General features: G+C 42.3%; 1 protein-coding gene across 1 annotated transcript in view; it reads right to left on the bottom strand.

Moving 5' to 3' along the window:
* Positions 1-1,981: 1,981 nt before the first annotated feature.
* The window catches only part of LOC306937327 (uncharacterized protein), a 52,052-nt gene continuing 34,549 nt past the window's right edge, over positions 1,982-19,484 (bottom strand). Inside the window, exons 8-11 of the mRNA XM_079521021.1 lie at positions 4,907-5,074; positions 4,404-4,507; positions 2,380-2,466; positions 1,982-2,026 (exon numbers count right to left, since the gene is read on the bottom strand). Of these exons, the coding sequence (XP_079377147.1) occupies positions 4,488-4,507; positions 4,907-5,074 (188 nt within the window). The 3' untranslated portion in view covers positions 1,982-2,026; positions 2,380-2,466; positions 4,404-4,487. The remainder of the gene's footprint in view (positions 2,027-2,379; positions 2,467-4,403; positions 4,508-4,906; positions 5,075-19,484) is intronic.

The following is a 19,484-nucleotide window of genomic DNA, read 5'->3' as shown; positions in this document are numbered from 1 at the left end:
TTACATTTACATTTTTACATTGCTCCCACATTGCTAGCATTTAATCTTAATTACTTTAATGCATGAATCTCAAACTTAGTAACTCATTCTGTTTCCCCCGGGGCATGGGAGGGTAAGGGCGGGGGGATACTTGTGAGGGTCTGTTTTGTTTTTGTTGTTGTCTGTTTTGTTTTGTTTCCACGTGTTCTGTTTACTTTTTTGTTTTGTCTCCTGTTTTGTTTGGTCATGTATGTCTTGTATTTTAAAATGGAAAAAACCTAATAAAAATATATATAAAAAAAAAACTGTACAAAAAGCTTGTAGTATCCTCCATCTGCAAAGTGTTTAATAAAAAGACATGTTATGAGCTACTTTGTCAAGAAATTCCTTGTGGGTGTTGGAAGCGCTCATTGGCTATCACTCAACGAGTCAACGGCCCTGCATACAACCCGTTTATTTAAAAATTAACACAAAATGCAATACATAGTATTGTAAGTGGAATGTGATGATGTATGATGATAAGAGCGCCTCTCACTTCACACGGGTGTGATTTTTTACTTGGCCGAATCACGAAAACTATTCCCACATTGTTCACAGTAGGAAGGCTTCCCACTATTATGGATGGAGCGAAGCTTTTCTCACATTGGTCAGAGCTGTTAAGACTTCTCTCCAGTATGGCTGCGCTGATGACGCTTTAGACTTGATGGAAGAGTGAAACTCTTCCCACATTGTTCACAGTAGAAAGACTTCTTCTCTTCAGTATGGCTGCGCTGATGACGGTTTAAACTTGATGAAAGACGGAAACTCCTCCCACATTGTTCGCAGTAAAAAGACTTCTCTTCAGCATGGCTGGGCTGATGGCGCTTTAAACTGTTTGAATCACGGAAACTCTTCCCGCATTGATAACAGCAGAAAGACTTCTTCTCTCCAGCATGGCTGCGCTGATGACGCTTTAAACTTGATGGATCAGTGAAACTCTTCCCACATTGTTCGCAGTAGAAAGTCTCTCCAGTATGTTTGCGCCGATGCATCTTTAAACTTATTAACTGACGAAAACTTTCCCCACATTGTTCACAGCAGTAAGGCTTCTCTCCCGTATGTTGCCGCTCATGAATCTTTAAAGTTTGTGCATGACGGAAACTGTTTCCACATTGTTCACAGAAATAAGGCTTCGATCCAGTATGTAATTTCTGGTGTGACGCAAGATGCTGCACTTGGGTGAAGCATTTCCCACATTGGTCACAACCGTAAGGCCTTTCTCCAGAATGCATTCTCTGGTGTACCTTAAGATGCGTACCTTGTTTGAAGCATTTTCCACATTGGTCACAGCTGTAAGGTTTTTCTCCAGTGTGATTTCTCTGGTGTGTCACAAGAGCAGACTGTGTTCTGAAGCTCTTCTCACATTGGTCACAGCTGTAAGGCTTCTCCTCAGTATGGATGCGCTGATGATACTGTAAAGTGTGTGGATGACGGAAACGCTTTCCACATTGTTCACAGTAGAAAGGCTTCTCATCAGTATGGATGCGCTGATGACTTTTTAAGTGTCCTAACGATCTAAACCTTTTCCCACATTGGTCACAGCAAGGCTTCTTTCCAGTATGGATGCGGTTATGAAATTTTAATTGTAGTAACTCCCTAAACCTCTTCCCACATTGGACACAGTAATATGGCTTCTCTCCAGAGTGAAGAACTGCCAGGTGTATCTTAAGACCAGCCACTCGATCAAACCTCGTCCCACATTGGTCACAGCTGTAAGGCTTCTTCTCTTCAGTATGGATGAGCTGGTGCATTTTCAATTTTGAAGAATGACAAAACCTCTCCCCACATTGTTCACAGCAGTGAGGCTTCTCTCGAGAATGTCTTTTCTGGTGTTTCTTAAGATACCATCGTTGAGTGAAGCGATTCCCACATTGGCCACAGCAGTAGGGCTTTTCTCCGGTGTGAATTCTCTGGTGCATCTCAAGATTAGGTTTTGTGGTGAAGCTTTCACCGCACTCTTCACAGCAGAGATGTTCTTGTTTCACTGGGCGCAGGGCACAACTGGTATCTGAGGATAGAAAAACAATTACAGATTACCAATTCATATGCAAAATAGCATTTATATATTTATTTGGTTAATTTGGAACAACTGACGTTCTGGGTTTAAAACTCTTATTTATCATCCAACTAAATTGTATTGTGTGAAGGCTTTACATCAAAAAGGGGCATATTATTTTCAGGCTGCAGCAAAATATGTTTTACTCGTTTCCTTATTGATCCATATTATCCACTCAATTATCCACTCGGTCGCTGTTTTGACCTCGCTCCTGCTGCAAACGTGAGATAGATTGGATAGCGGTACATGAGAAGTAAAAGATGGTGTGAATAAGTGGAAAAAGAAAGGAGGATCACGGAACCTACGGAGGTCAGGGTGGTCTTTATGTTCCTCAACCCTGGCCGTGTCTTTAGAGTTCATCTTCACCTGCAGTCTTGACACCACAGATTGGTCTGGAATAAAGAAGCAACCATAATAATTATTACACGTGCTTGGTTGAACGATTCCGATTGGTTAATCACAATATTCAGAGGTCTGTTATTTCGCCTACCACTGCTACGTAGGAATAACAGACCAGACCAGTGACAAAGTACCTGAAACAACCAACCAATCAACACACACAGTGCTTGGGCTTTGGTGTATTCAACATGGCAGCCATTATACGGGTGAACAGTACCATCAAAAAATGTTTTTGAAATATCTGAGGCTCAGGCGAGAAATAGGAAATTAAGTAATATTGATTTATATTTGATTAACACCTCGCTGGACACGCCATCATCTAATGCAGTTTTTCTCAAACCTTTCAGGTCACCACATAAAATAATATTTGAACTGGGGACCCCCTACCATGACAAGCACTTGGAATTGTAGCAGTGGAAAATAAAATTGAGTTTGATTCAGTTAACAATTTGACCATTTTTAATTGTCACTCTAGAAATGTGCAGAGCCAGATACCCTATATAGACGACTCAGCGGAGCGCTGCCCTGGGTGCGATCATAACTGCGATGTCAATCACTTATACTGTATATTGGTTTGTTTACTTATAGAGTACGAAAACAATGTTGCACATTAAGCCCGTCCGTCCGTCCGTCCGTCAGTCAGTCCGTCCGTAGGACCATATATTATATTTATTTACCGTTCCTTTCATTTAAAATGAAACTGCATTGTTGCCACATTAGGTGGCCTAATAATAAGCAGGATAATGAATGTTTCATGGTTTCCGCTTTATGACGGGGTCCAATCACCCTGCCATGGTTTATTTCCTAATCGTCCATGTCTAATCACAACCCAAGCTTCTAATGTTCACAAGTAGACATGGGAGAGATTATATTTGTTTGTGTATGCGCGCGCACGTGCGTGCAAGCAAACTAAAATATTCCAAAGAGTCAAGGGTGTGTGTGTAAACAGTAGCACATAGGCTGTTGGGACTCTGGGACTAGTACCCAATAGAGGGTATGCGCGTGACATCATCGTACCTGGAAAGAGTGGCAAAACTACTTTCTGGCCTTGACAGCCCATTCATCCAAACAGAAGCAAACAGACAGTACTGTCTGATTGCATTAAACAATGTTAAACTCACCAACATTGGAGCTGAACGAAAAGCTTGAATTATCCTCTATCTGCAAAGTTTTTGTTTCATGAAAATCCACCATAGAAACATTATGAGCTACTTTGTCAAGAAATGCCCTGCATTTGATTATTTTTCTAAGTGTCAGAGTTTGGAAGTGCTTGTTTTCAAACATTTTGCTGCCTCCTGCATTATGTGACATTTAGAAACAGGTGGTACGCAGGACGGTTGAGTGTTCTAATAATCAGCTTCACAAGGCTGCTCACTTATGGGAGTACTTTGGTTCAAAGTCATGCATGTGCATACTCTCTATAGAGGGTATGCGCGTGACATCATCGTACCTGGAAGTTATGCGGGAACGCCCACTTAGTGTCAAAAAACTACTTTCTGGCCTTGACAGCCCATTCATCCAAACAGAAAAGTCCTGTCTGATTGCATTAAACAATGTTAAACTCACCAACATTGCAGCTGAACGAAAAGCTTGAATTATTCTCCTTCTATCTGAAAAGGTTTTGTGTCATGAAAATCCACCATAGAAACGTTATTCTATCAAGAAATGCCCTGCAAGTGTCAGAGTTTGGAAGTGCTTGTTTTCAATAACACAACATTTTGCTGCCTCCTGCATTATGTGACATTAAAGGTGGCCTTACACTAGCCGATAATCGGGCATTTTTGACGCTCGGGGGGTGCCTAACCGCTCAAATCGCGATCGGCCCGATCAACATCAAGAATGTTTTGCTCTGCCCCGCTCCGATTATCCTGTAGTGTGTGGTGCTATCAGATTTCAGATTGAAAAAAAACGGCGGCTAATATAAGGTCACCTTTAGAAACAGGTGGTTGAGTGATTTTTAACGAGCGCTTCCAAACTCCAACACTCCATGCTGCTCAATGTTTTTCCACTCAGTCTAGATGAGGGGGGCATGTCCTGATGGGAAAAAAAATCATGCATGTGCATACTCTCTATTGGCCTTCATATAAGAATACGTTTTCTTTTCCAATGGAAATATCCTAAAAAAAACGGGGTTGTATTATAAATCGGGGACTAGACTGTTTGTCATTCAATACGAGTCTTGAAAAATGGGGGTTGTCTTATAATCAGAATCAGAGTCATCTTATATTCATCACAATAGGGTATATGGTTAAAGAAATTAATTTTATTTGATAAAGATTATTATGAACATAAATTGAGCACTGCTTATTATAATAGAATACCTTCAGCTCAATCACATCAATCAAACATCAAATGTCCACAGACAGTGAAAAGGGTCCACAATAATATTCTGTGTAGCAGTATGTGATATTAAATTAATTCGTTTTTACATACCTATTCTGTATAACTTGATCACTGGGTCCAACATGGTAACACATTGATGCTTCTCTCCAGTGTGGATTTTCTGGCGTGCCTCAAGATGAGACGCTTGGGTGAAGTTTCTTACGTACTGGTCACAGCAGAGATGTTTTGGTTTCACTGAGGACAGGGCAGAACAGGTATCTGAGAAAGAAAACAATGACAGATTGCTGTATGTGATGAATGCATAGGAAAATAGCATGTATATTGTATATAGCATCTATATGGTATCTATATAGTAATTTGCAACTATTTAAGATCAGGAAAGGGTTTTCAGCTTAGAATTGCCATATTATTTTCAGGCTGCAGGCCTATTTTTGTTTAGTTTCTCATTCCATTTACGCAAACGGTGACTCGGACGCAATTTTATAGCTTAAATCGCTGCATAGTGTGAATGCAAACTGACATTTATTACCTATTTCTTTCCCAAATCCCACGATTTTTGCAATCCATTTTTTTCACCCAGTGTCAATTAGGGCTTGCACCAACTAGTCGACTAGTTGACTAGTAGAACCACTAGTCGACCTTGTTGGTACTAGTTGAATAGTTGTTCAAATAAAGGCTCAACCTATGTAAATTAGATAGTATTTTGTAGACATAGCACTCTATAGTGTATACAGTTTCATTATATAGTTATTCCACGGTTAGATTCTAAGCTTACGTATGAATCTTGAAGACAATTTTTTCATGCATTTGATGTATTACCATGTTTTGTTCTTGCTTACTGTAGGTCGCTCTGGATTAAGAGCATCTGCTAAATGCCTAAATTGTAAAAGAAGGCAGGTAAATGAGGAGTTTGAGGACAGCGAGAAGCCTAGACTTGTGTTATTGACCAACTGGTGGATTTATTGTTGTTAATTTTGTTTAACGAGAGACACGTCATTTTGGTGAGTCCAGTTTTAATTTCTTATTATTGTAGCAGCTAAAATGGATGTGGGTCTGAGGTAATTGTGAAATGCTGTTGTTGCGTTCTCACTCACGTGCGTTCGTTTTTGTATATCGTTGTCACGGCAACCTCGCTGCTCTGCTTATATTTTGTTAACCGTTTTGTTTAATTAATCAGATTCATGGATCATGTCTAATGTCTGATTAAATTACCTAAAGCATATAATTAACAAAAAAAAGTCACTTAGTGCATTTAAAGGGATATTTGACTCTCTAAAATATATAGTCATTTTAACGTCTACTCAGGCTTTTGTGAACACCCCAAACAGTTTTTAAGTTGCTTGATCCAGTCTTTAGATATTTGATTTGATCAGACAGAGTTTTTACAAACTCATTAAAACTTCTAACACCATTTTAATCATGATAGATTCATTGACAACACTCGTCCTTGGTTCTGGTGACTGATATTGTCCTAATGCCTGAGGGGCAAAAAAATATATATATCCTAAAATATATAATTTTCTATATTATATTTTTTTCAATATTTATTTTTAATAATACCTCACTCGTTCATACCTGAGGCAGGGAATCCCAGGAAATCCTCCTCGTCACCTTCCTCTTTAAACATGTGGAGGATCTGTTGGTGTAGTTCTCTGTCCATGGCTTCATCTGGACCACATGGAAAACAAAACATCATGGAACGTGTCACATGATGTGTCCCACATGGAGCCAAACAAACACATACCCCTACTAGTGAGGATTTCACACCACCTTGGCTAACAAAAAAGTCACACCCGTGTGAAGTGAGTGGTGCAACTCCATGTGGGGGTCCCGGGGTATCCCCGGAAGTTCCAGACCCACAGGACCACGGCCAGTGTGCCGGCCCGGTTCCGGCGAGCCGACCCACGTCCGAAACGGTAGAGAAATAAGAGTTACCATGTGGGGGTCTCCGGGGGTCCCCAGGGAGTCCCCAGGGGGGTGCCCGGAACATCCAGTCCCCCAGGAACTCGCCCAGGGGGCCGGGCAGATTCCGGCGCCCCACGTCCGAAACGGTTGAGAAATGACAGAGTTACCGTGTGGGGGTCCCTCTACTGTACTGTACTGTCACTGTACTGTATGGCACACCCGAAATAATCATATATTTTCGTGCTCAGACCCAGGCAGGCAACCAGCCAGCCACACACATAGCTCCGTAAGGGAGTGGTTGTACCACTCAAAATATTCACGTAACTCGATTTCCCCCATCACAGACTTCAAATTTGACACACACGTTCCACACCCCCACAGGGAGTGCAGTGCCCGGTGCAAGTCGGTCGGACCCATGGTTGTCCAGAACCACCACAAAAGGCCTCTGCCCGGGCTCTGGACAGGGCCCCTGCCCAGGGTCCATATATGCAGCTGTTCTGACATCACAACACTTCATATTTGGGCATGCCTGGCACAGAACTCCATATATAGGAATGAAGGGACACAGAGACAGATATCTACATGGTGGGACATGGATCTCCAACTTCCATCGGTACCGACTCGGTGCTCTATAGCCGGGCACCGGTCTGGTACCTTTAATACAGCATGTGGCCCAAATGCTGCACACTACTATACATGATGGAATCTGTTATTTTTCCCTTAATTTTCATTTCATGTACAGTCCAAAAAAATAATAGAATACCCACATCACGTAGTAGATATGCTGGGTTCAAAAGTGATCAGAAAAAGAAATCAGAAAAAGAGAAAAGAGCCCTCATCTCATCTGCTCCAAATGTTATAGGCCTACTTTATTGACGACATTTCGAGCCAAGGCTCTTCGCCTGGTCCAACTCTGTACATTCCAAATAAAGAATTATTAAATCACGTTATGGTGTTATATAATTAATGGAATTCACTCACACACACACACACACACACACACACACACACACACACACACACACACACACACACACACACACACACACACACACACACACACACACACACACACACACACACACACACACACACACACACACACACACACACACACTTTCTGTTTGTTCCTTTCTGTTGTCATACAGTACCTGAGACATTGAATCCCAGGAAATCCTCCTCATCAGCATCCTCTTCAAACATGTGGTGGATCATCTGTTGGTGCAGTTCTCTGTCCATGGCTTCACCTGGACCACATGTCAGTGAAGAAAACAAAACATCATGGAATGTGTCCCACATGGATCCTGCCAAACACATGCCCCTACTAGAGAGGAATTCACACCACCTTGGCTAAAACAAATCTAATAAAAACTAGCTTCAAGGGCCTGGGCCATGGCTCAGTGGTCCAGGCACCTTGGCTGGCAATCCAGTCTGGCAGTGTGCCGCGGGTTCAACTCCAGATCCCGACGGCCTTTACTGCATGTCTTCCCCCCCATCTCTCCCCATTTCCTGTCAGCCTACTGTCTGTCCCTCCATAAAAAAATAAAATAAAGGCGAAAGCCACAAAAAAAAAACATCTTCAAGGACAGGTTGTACTTTGTTACATCTTGTGTACAGGTGTAAGACATATTGTTTGGCTTCCTTCAGACAATGCAGCAGCATATATGCACATGCACTATGGAAGCATAAAGCCGCCACAATTCAAATTAAATGGCAAATATGAAAAGTCAATTGAGTCATTAACACATTTCTTGTGACAAAAATAAATCTAAAATGCAATAGCATTTACATTTAATCTACAGATGTGCTCATTCTAATTTGCGGGGTATTTTTTTAAATTCAAATGATATATATATTTTTTAATTGTGTCATAGAATGAGCACATCTGTAGATTAAATGTAAATGCTATTGCATTTTAGATTTATTTTTGTCTCATGAAATGCGTTAATGACCTGAAAATGAAAAAGCATTTCTCTTATTTCAATTGACTTTTTGTATTTACCATGTCATTTGAATTTTGGCAGCTTTACACTTCCATACGAAACAGTTTCCCATGTGGCAGAATCTGAAACAGTCTGGGGTTGGAAACAAAAAAAAAATCGGATAAGATTTCAACCACAAGATGGCATGGTGTGATGAATTCCTGTTCTGTCTATAGAAGTGTCTATTTGTACGTCTCTAAATGTTTTGATGATTTGAACATGGTGGACCCTATTGGAAACAAGTGTAATGCTTAATTGGGTCGTCCACTCACAGTTAACAGCCTTTGTATTGAGTTTGTGCTTGAAATGTACTGTAATTCTGCAAACTGTTAATAAATTCTTCAATCAATCAATCAATCAAACCTTAGCATAAAGATTTAGACTCCCGTAGATTTATCGATTCTGACATTTTCAATCTAGAGAGTCTTCTAAGCGAACTCGGCCCTTGGTCCTTCGCCCAAAACCTCCTGCCCTTGAATGGCTCTGAACATGTGCAAACGCAAAATGTAAGGTGCTTACCCTGCTGCCCCACTTGTCCGGTTTCCTTGCGCATAGCGTTTAAAACCCGTAGGTCCGTAGTTTAAAAAAACAAACAAACTTAATCCACTCTCTATGATGAATTCCTGTTCTGTCCTTTGTCTATATAGAAGTGTCTATTTGTACGTCTCTAAATGTTTTTGATGAATTGAACATTGTGGACCCTATTGGAAACAAGTGTAATGCTTAATTGGGTCGTCCACTCACAGTTAACAGCCTTTGTATTGAGTTTGTGCTTGAAATGTACTGTAATTCTGCAAACTGTTAATACATTTTTCAATCAGTCAATCTCGGAATCTTTCATCCATCTTGGATCTTTCCTCGATTGCAACTGCGCAACAGCGCCCCTGTCGGTCATGGTTGCGGAGCCAGTTGCACTCATTTGAGGAGACGAGGACAGATCCAAGATGGCGGAATGATTCGGAGACAGAGTGGATTTAAACACTTGTTTTATTCAAAACTACGGTCCTACGGGTTTTAAAAGCTATGCGCAAGGCAAGTGGGGCAACCTTAGATTTTGCATTTGTATTTTGTACATGTTCAGAGCCATTCAAGGGCAGGGGTTTTGGGGCGGATGTCACCCACAAGTCTATATCTTAGGTCTTATGACCCCCGCCGGGACCCCACCTCAGATACTGGATCGGGAGACCAACTGTTTGTAAGATAAGGACTTTTTACATTAACCACTTGAATCCCTACACTGGGACCGTGGGCGAACATTAGGTGAAAATAACTCACCTACAAGCTCACTGAGTTCGGAGCTTGTAACCTGCTCCGAGCCTGCAGTCACAGCAGCTAGCTGGCTGGCTAGGCTAGCGAAAATTAGCCATGTTGATTGATTGATTGATTGAAGAATTTATTAACAGTTTGCAGAATTACAGTACATTTCAAGCACAAACTCAATACAAAGGCTGTTAACTGTGAGTGGACGACCCAATTAAGCATTACACTTGTTTCCAACAGGGTCCACCATGTTCAAATCATCAAAACATTTAGAGACGTACAAATAGACACTTCTATAGACAGAACAGGAATTCATCAAAAAAGAATTCATCAAAAAGGAGGTAAAAAGGGAAAAGAAAAATATACAGTGAGGGGAAAAAAAGGGGGGGGCGGGGGGGGGGGATTCACGTTCAGCTCCGTTAAATTGTTTGTTTTCCTTGGAGGAGCTGCGTTGGGTCCCCAAGTCGGCTCCGTGGCCGTACCTTGAGTTGGCTGTGTGGCCGTGACCATCTCTTGTGTTGTCCTTGCGTTGGGTCCCCAAGTTGGCTCAGTGGCCATACCTTGAGTTGGCTGTGTGGCCGCGACCGTCTCTTGTGTTGTCATTGCGTTCGTGTTTGAGGGATTCCGATTTTACAGGGGCCAGTTTCGAATTGCAGCCGTCCGTAGGTGCCCTTTGAGAGCGGTTTTGAAAGAGTCAAGGGATTCGCATGTCTTAATGACAGTTGGTAGGGCGTTCCACATTTTAGTGGCATAGGAGCGAAAAGAATTTAGTCCCTTGTTTGTGCCGAATCTGGGTTGTACATGGTTCGTTGCACTCCCTCTGGTGTTGTGGGTGTGGACTTCGTTAACATTAAGGAAGTATCTAGACAGGTACATGGGTATCTTGGTGGTGTATCGAATCTTGTGGACCAGACCCATTGCAAGATGCTGTACTCTGTCGTCGACCCTAAGCCATTCCAGCCTGTCGAAGTGGGCAGGGGTGAGGTGGGTTCGGGGGGCTAGATCAAGTAGGAGCCTGACCAGTTTGTTTTGGGAAGTCTGGAGCCTGGTTTTAAGGGCCTTTGAGGTGCTGTGGTACCAGGAGGTGCATGCATAGTCAAAGAAACCCTGTACAAGGGCTCCTGTTAAGGTCTTCAAGGTGTTTTTGTTGACCAGTGAGGAGATCCTGTAGAGGAATCTTGTTCTATGGTTGACTTTTTTGATTACGTTGGTGGCCATTTTATCACCGGAAAGATTAGCCTCCAGGATGGAACCTAGGTAGGTAATTTCATCTTTACGTGTGATAACATTGTCACCCACTCTAACCAAGAAGCCATTTGCCTTGCTGAGATTACTAATAGAGCCAAAGAGAATGGATTCAGTTTTTCCCAGGTGTAAAGATAGTTTGTTATCAGCGAGCCAGGTGCAGATTCTACCGAGTTCAGAGCTGAGGGCATTTTCAACCTGCAGTTTGTCCCTGTCCGAGACCAGCAGTGCTGAGTCATCTGCGAACAGGAACAAGTTGCAGTCACAGGCTGAAGTCATGTCGTTTACATATATTAGGAACAGTAGAGGCCCTAGTATGCTTCCTTGTGGAACGCCACAGCTCACTGGGAGGGGGGGGGACAGTGTTCCGTTCACTTCCACCATCTGTTCTCTCCCCTCCAGGTAGGATTGCATCCAGCTCACTGATGTGCTATCGAAACCAATTGCTTTTAGCTTGTTAACCAGTATGGAGTGGTTCACGGTGTCAAAAGCCTTTTGGAGGTCCAGCATGACCATGCCGCAGTATTTGCCAGCGTCCACCTCTTGTTTGATGTGGTCGCTCAAATAGAGGAGGCATGTGTCAGTGGAGTGGGATGTTCTGAAGCCAGATTGGAACTCGTACAATAATTTATTAGTGGCAAGATACTTTTCAACCTGTTCATAGACTATTTTTTCCATCACTTTCGAGATGGAACTAAGAATAGAAATAGGGCGGTAGTTGCCGGGGTCTAATTTACTCCCTTTCTTGTGCAAGGGGGTTACTTTGGCCAGTTTGAAATCTTGGGGGACCTGTCCCTGTTTGATGGAGAGGTTTACTATGTGGGTGATGATTGGAGCTATATCAAACACAACACACAGCACATAAAAGTGCACTATTGACACATTAAGTCGGACGTCGTCCTAATGCTATGGACGTGACGGTGGACCAAAACGGCATGTATTTTACAATACACACAACATTCGCTGCACACGACATAACAGTGAAACATTCATGAGTTAATATACAATATTGCAACTCTGGTATCACCTCTTTATTCATGCGTTCGTGAAGAGACGAAGCGCAAGTGGACCGTCTTCTGGTATCAACGCAACGGCGTAAACAATATGATTCCAACATGATCAGAGCCATAGATATATATATCTATGATCAGAGCTACCTAAGTGCCTGACTCATTTGGAAAACTGAGCTGCCCCCCAAAACTGCCTGAACAGAACAAATACTGGAACTGGAAACTCGCAGGACACAAGGACACATTTATTTGAAAACTTTACTTAGTGACTTTGATTAACATTACAAAGCATACATTAAACACTTCAGCCCTATACATTTCGGCCATTTGAAAATTGCCTATCTAAGCATGCGAACAAACGGGGACTAAATTAATTTCGCTCCTATGCCACCAAAATGTGGAACGCCCTACCAACGGTCATTCAAACTTGCGAATCCCTTGACTCCTTCAAAATCGCTCTCAAGGGGCACCTATGGAGTATGGACGCATTGGACGGCTGCAATTCGAAACTGGCCCCCGTAAAATCAGAATCGCAGCCACGCCCCCACCCACCCCTTTTTGGCTATATTGAAGTGTACATTTGTATGTCTCTAAATGTTATGATGAATTGAACAAGGTGTGCCCTCTTGTAAACAAGTGTAGTGCTTTATTGGGTCGTCCACTCAGTTAATTTTTGTATTGAGTTGTGCTTGAATGTAGGCCTACTGTAATACTGAAAACTGTTAATAAATACTTCAATCAATCAAAAAGTTGCGATGCAAATTCCAATTAAGAAATGTGAATCCCATGACTCCTTCAAATCAAAACCGCTCTCAAAGAGCCTACGGACAGCTGCAGGCCCCTGTAAAAAGTCAAGAGTGAACTCAGTGAATAGTCTGTAGGCCTACATGTTTTCCCCATTTTTGATTAACTTTCATATATTTGTACGTCTTTAAAGGACCTATAACATAAAATTCAACTTTTTCAATTTCTTTTGTGTTTTTGGGGCTCCCATAGGGCCTATGTGTTTTCAATCCCCACAAATAACCAATTTTGAACAATCAGGCTTTCATATCATATGGGTGCTTTAATGGAAATTGCTCTCAGGAACAGCTCAACTGATTTTGTCCTCATCATGATGTCATCAATGTCACCCTACTTTGTATAATGCCTCCTCTTCTTCAGTCTTCAGTTCCAAATCTGCATTTCCACTTTGTTTACAATGTCCACCATTGTTGATTTTCCAAGCTGGCATGGAATGGAAACAAGCCTGGTAGCATCAGTATTATAATGACTCAAATATTAAATAATCTGCATATCAGCACCCCCACCACCTCAGGACATTGTGGTACTGCAGCTAAAACTGCTTTCAAAGCCCAGAAAAAAATGATAAGGAGAGGACTGGTGGTGATTGAGGCTCAAACCATTAGAAATAACTGAGGGACATAGACAATATGATATTAAATATTAAAAGCAGTTTTAAAATGCATGTTATTTGCGCTTTAAATGTTCTGATGAATTGAAAATGGAGGACCCTGATGGAAATGTAGCCCCCAGCCAAGACCCAGCCCTGCCAATCGGGCTCAGCCCTATTGGCACGGTAGGTTGCGCGTTGGTCTGGCGAGTGGGAGGCCCAGGTAAAGTTCAATCCCTGCTTCCATGTAATGCTACAATCTGGCGTAGTTGGCAGGATGTGGAGTGCAATATCCTCGCATGAGTGGTCCATGGTGTGAAGAGCGAGGATGCGCTTCAAAGACTGGGGGGGTGATTGTAGCCCCCAGCCAAGACCCAGCCCGCAACATCTCTGCTAATCGGGTTCAGCCCCATTGGCACGGTAGGTTGCGTGTTGGTCTGGCAAGTGGGAGCCCCGGGTTCAATCCCCGCTTCAGTGTAATGCTACAGAAACAATTAATGGTTTTGTCCTCAAAGTAGCAGTTTTTGTATTGACTTGTGCTTTTGTTTGAAATGTATCCATTCTACATACTGTGAAATAAAAAAAATCAATATATCAATCAATTGATACTCAAGACATCTCCTCTATCCACTGCAGGGTCAATATAGGCCTAATATTGCCAATAGTTCTGTGGTAGGTTACAAATGGTCTGGCACACATAATAACCTAGTACCATTTTGTGTTTATGATCCGGTCGGGAGCGGATGATAATTTACATCATGTTGTAGTCACTGGTTTAACATCAGGACAGGCAGGAACCCCCAAACCGGAATCAGTATTAGGCCTACCCAAAATTCCCTGTGATCATAATTTTAGGGACTCCCCAATAAAAGCCTTGGTGTGGCCACTTTGTGCCGTATGAATCTGACCGTATGAATTGAAGTTTCTTCAATTAGGCTACTTCTTGGAATAGTGTTTGGTATATGCATATTGTATTCCAACTCGCAGCGACTAGCGAGACTTGAAACAAACGGGGGACCAAAACAAAGTGATGCCGATGGAATCTGCAAACCGAATAAAGGGGTTTCTTATTTTTTAATCATCCCGTCTAAACAACGCATATAGACCGTATCACACAGGCGATGAGTAACACAACCAGGTTTTCCTCCGAGGTGGAAAGTCTGGTGACGCAAGGTTAATATACCTAGTCCTAGTAGAGAGCGTAGAGATCTACAGGTGGCAGTGGGGGCAGTGTCTTGAGTGTACAGGGTCTGATGAGGTCTGGCCATATGGAGCATACTGTTTATGGTTGAGAACTCTACTAATAACTTTGAGGCGGGCCTGTCTAGAGTTTGAATTAACACCTGTCCATCAAAGAGGAAGGACAGGTGGGAAAGGATCAACATATGGAATGTCAGAACAGGTTAGTTCCATATATGGAGATCTAAGGGTTCGAGGTCAGATGTCGAGTTGCTGGCCGGCTCCATATATGCAGATCTACCTGTAGGTGATGATCCAGCCTTCTCCATGTATGGCTATCCAGGGTTTGATGAGGTCAGTGTCGTGATCTTCAAAATATGAAGATCACCCGTCTCGTAGATCTGCTAATCAGAATAGGGATGCTAGGGTTCAAGTGGTTAGTGTAAAACCAATCTGAGAACCCATCGGCAAATAAAGGAGAAACAGCGTCAACAGTCTAACTCGAGAGACTAGTGTAAAAAGGTGCCTATGACACAAACATTTGGTGGCCTGTAGCAACTCTGAGGACCCCCTAAGGGCCCCGGACCCCCACTGAATACCCCTGCTCTACACCAAATAAATGCAGAAGAAATAAGAGTTTGGTGAACGAGGCCCAGTGTCAGCAGAATCAGAGAAACACAAACGGAACATCACACAGTGGCAACACAAAAGTAATCTGATTGACCAAAACCATGTATTTAAATATTCCAAATTCAACTGACAAATTGCCATGTAAACATTTATTTAAGATAAAACCCTGATAGGTAATACTGTAGTTTGAATAAACAATCACATGAAGACAAGGTTTATTCCAAATATAGTTGCTTTATTTAATAACTATGATGACTGTCAGACTAATCAAACTAATTGATTTAATCGATTCGAATTTAGAATAGGCCTACATTTCCTCAACTTGTACTGTACTTGAATACAATTTTCTATGTATTTTCACCCACTTATAAATAAAGTCGCACAAGACTCCGTTCCATGCAGGAGGACATGACTGGCGTCATCCTGGAAGCAGCATGGGAGCTGTCTGGGCCCTCGCGTATATCCAACGCTACATCCAGGACCCGGGAGATGGCGCCGAAAGAGAAGACCTACCACGGTGGCAATGAACCCTGCTGCTGAACCACTTACGAACCACCAGGGTTGGCTGCTTCAAATCAAAGTGTGTGTGTGTGTGTGTGTGTGTGTGTACACACACGTGTGTTTGTTCGTAGTGTGAGAGCATAGTACTGCCACTAGGTGGTGTATGGAGTCTCCCATGTGTTCTGCAGCCATCAGGAGGTCAGTATGTGACAAGGAACCTGGAATGGAGTCCATCATTATCATCATCATCTGTTGCTCTACACTGGCTACCAGTCACATTTAGAATTGATTTGTGAACATGTACAGTAAAGCTCTTCATGGCCTGGCACCTGTACTGTACCTGTACTAACAGTTGTGCCTGTCTGCACCCTGAGATCCTCTGATTTAGCTCTTCTGGTTAGTCTTGGTTGGTGACCAAGGGTGACAGGGTTTTGCCCTAAAGGGCCCTGGACTTTGAAGCATACCGGAAACCAAATAGAAGGGTGTGTGTGTGTGTATATATACTGTATATCTCCCCAGAAAAGAAAGGGGATATATCTTTATGTATTATATAGCTAATGTGACGATCGTAACTTTAGTTTTGATACAAAATGATTTAGTAACATCTAACATCAATGTTCTGTTCCATCAACTCAATCTGAGCCTCAATTCGGAGAAAAAAGAAAAACGTAGCCAAAGATCACGCTCATTATAATGGAAGTGGATGGCGGGGAATCAATCATTTCAATGACAGACCATAGCAGAAGCGAGCATTGCCTAGTGACTGGTAAGTTATTACTTGGTAGATATTAGGAAGACCATTCTGAATCAATAAAAAAAACCCAAATCACGTCAACAGGACTAGACATTAGGATTCATCACGTCATGGCAGTCAATTAGTTTAAGATTAGTCAATTGAGCAAAGCTTTTCTCACATTGGTCAGAGCTGTTAAGACTTCTCTCCAGTACAGCCGCGCTGATGACGCTTAACACTTGATGGATGAGAGAAACTCTTCCCACATTGTTCGCAGTAGAAAGTATCTCCAGTATGTTTGCGCTGATGCGTCCTTAAACTTATTAACTGATGAAACCTTTCCCCACATTGGACACAGGAGTAAGGCTTCTCTCCCGTATGGAGGCGCTCATGAATCTTTAAAGTGTTTGCATGACGGAAACTCTTCCCACATTGTTTGCAGCAGAAAGGCTCCTCTCCACTATGTTTGCGCCGGTGCGTCTTTAAACTTATTAACTGATGAAACCTTTCCCCACATTGTTCACAGGAGTAAGGCTTCTCTCCCGTATGTTGGCGCTCATGAATCCTTAAAGTGTTTGAATGACGGAAACTGTTTCCACATTGTTCACAGAAGTAAGGCTTCAATCCAGTATGTAATTTCTGGTGTGCCTGAAGATGCTGCACTTGGGCAAAGCGTTTCCCACATTGGTCACAACCATAAGGCTTTTCTCCAGAATGCGTTCTCTTGTGTGTCCGAAGATGCGCCCATTGTTTGAAGTGTTTCCCACATTGGTCACAGCTGTAAGGTTTTTCTCCAGTGTGATTTCTCTGGTGTATCACAAGATTAGACGGTGCGCTGAAGCTCTTCTCACATTGGTCACAGCTGAAAGGCTTCTCTTCAGTATGGATGCGCTGATGATACTTTAAAGTGTGTGCATGACGGAAACTGTTCCCACATTGTTCACAGTAGAAAGGCTTCTCTGAAGTATGGATAAGCCGATGACTTTTTAAGTGTCCTAACATTATAAACCTCTTCCCACATTGGTCACAGCTGTAAGGCTTTTCTCCAGTGTGATTTCTCTGGTGTATCACAAGATAGGATTTTGCGGCGAAGCTCTTCTCACATTGGACACAGCAATAACGCTTCTCTTCAGTATGGATGCGTCGTTGATGATACCTTAAACTTGATGAATGACGGAAACTGTTCCCACACTGTTCACAGGAGAAAGGCTTCTCTCCAGTATGGATGCGCTGATGACTTTGTAAGTGTCTCAACGCACTAAACCTCTTCCCACATTGTTCACAGCAGTACGTCTTCTCTCGAGAATGTATTTTCTGGTGTCTCTTAAGATACCGCCGTTGGGTGAAGCTTTTCCCGCATTCTTCACAGTCGATGTGTTCTTGTTTCACTGGCCGCAGGGCAGAGCAAGTATCTGAGATAGAAAAAAATACATAAATATATAAATAAATGCTATTTTGCATTTTTAATTGGTAATCTAACAAGTGAAGTTCTGGGTTTTCACCTCTTATTTATCATCCAATTAATTGTATTCTGTGTGAAGGATTTATACAATAAGAGGCTAATTATTTTCAGGATAAATATTTTTGTTTCATTATTCAGCATACACAAGGCTGTTCATGCCTTCCATGTTTTACGACCTACAGAGAACAAGATTCGTCCCCAATTCAACTTGCCTCCCCTGTAACAATATTACGCACAAGACAAAAGAAAGAGAGAGAGTTCTTCTATAGAGCACCGAAGTCCTGACGTCACTGTCAATAGAGGGCGCCAATCCACAGGTTCGTGGACTTTTTATTTCCATTGTAATCCCCATAGGGGGATTTTAGATCGCCTCATATAAGAACTGCGTTCTTATGGATATGAAGCATCAACTGAAGGTGGAAATGTACAAATATACCCAAAGAGTAACAAAATAAGTTTTAGAAACGAGTCAAACAACCCAGAGACTACATTTCCAGGGAGGCGGGTGGCTGCAGCTGCCCGTCGCACAGCATAAACTGACACGAGTTGAGTCACTGCCAGCTGAGCTTACGTCAACAAGGAATCTCAGGAACGCAATGTGTTGACAGCTGGGCGTGACAGCAGCGACATTGCTTTCATATGTAGTTTCAAGGCTTTTGCGGCCAAATTAATTAAATTTTCTCCAGAAACTGGCTGTATCAAATATGAATGGACATCATTATAGACGCACAGCCACCTTCCTGACAGAAAGGCTGGGATGATCAGTTTCTTTTTCAAACACAGTTCTTATATGAAGCGACCTAAAATCTCCCTATGGGGATTACAATGGAAATAAAAAAATACATGAACCTGTGTACTGGCGCCCTCTACTGAAAGTGACGTCAGACTTTGGTGCTCTATTGCTACATTCTTACCTGATTGCTCTGATAAATGCATTATTTTATGTGTAGCCCTTAACAGTAGCGCTTATGCTGTCATTTGGCCTTACATATACATGTACATATACTTGTACATGTATATGTACTAGTACATGTATATGTATATGGTTAAAGAAATTCATTTTATTTGATAAATAATTGCATGTATATGAAAATAAATTGAGCACTGCTTATTTTAATAGCCTACCTTCAGCTGTCAATCAAACATCAAATGACCGCAGACATTCAGTGAAAAAAGTAAGTAGCCTTGCCAAGCCATGAGACACATAGGGCAGGAGCCTATCTCCTGTTTCTGTAGCGTGAGGCAGCTTGATGTACAAGTACACCCCCTGGACATGACGCTAGTATATCGCAGGGACTTAAGAGTCTTTGGTATGACCCGGTCGGGGATCAAACCCCAACCTCCCAGTCCCAGGGCGCACACTCTAAC

Source organism: Electrona antarctica, assembly GCF_951216825.1.
Source record: "Electrona antarctica genome assembly, chromosome: 14".
NCBI lineage: Eukaryota > Metazoa > Chordata > Actinopteri > Myctophiformes > Myctophidae > Electrona > Electrona antarctica.
This window is presented reverse-complemented; position numbering and strand designations above follow the sequence as displayed.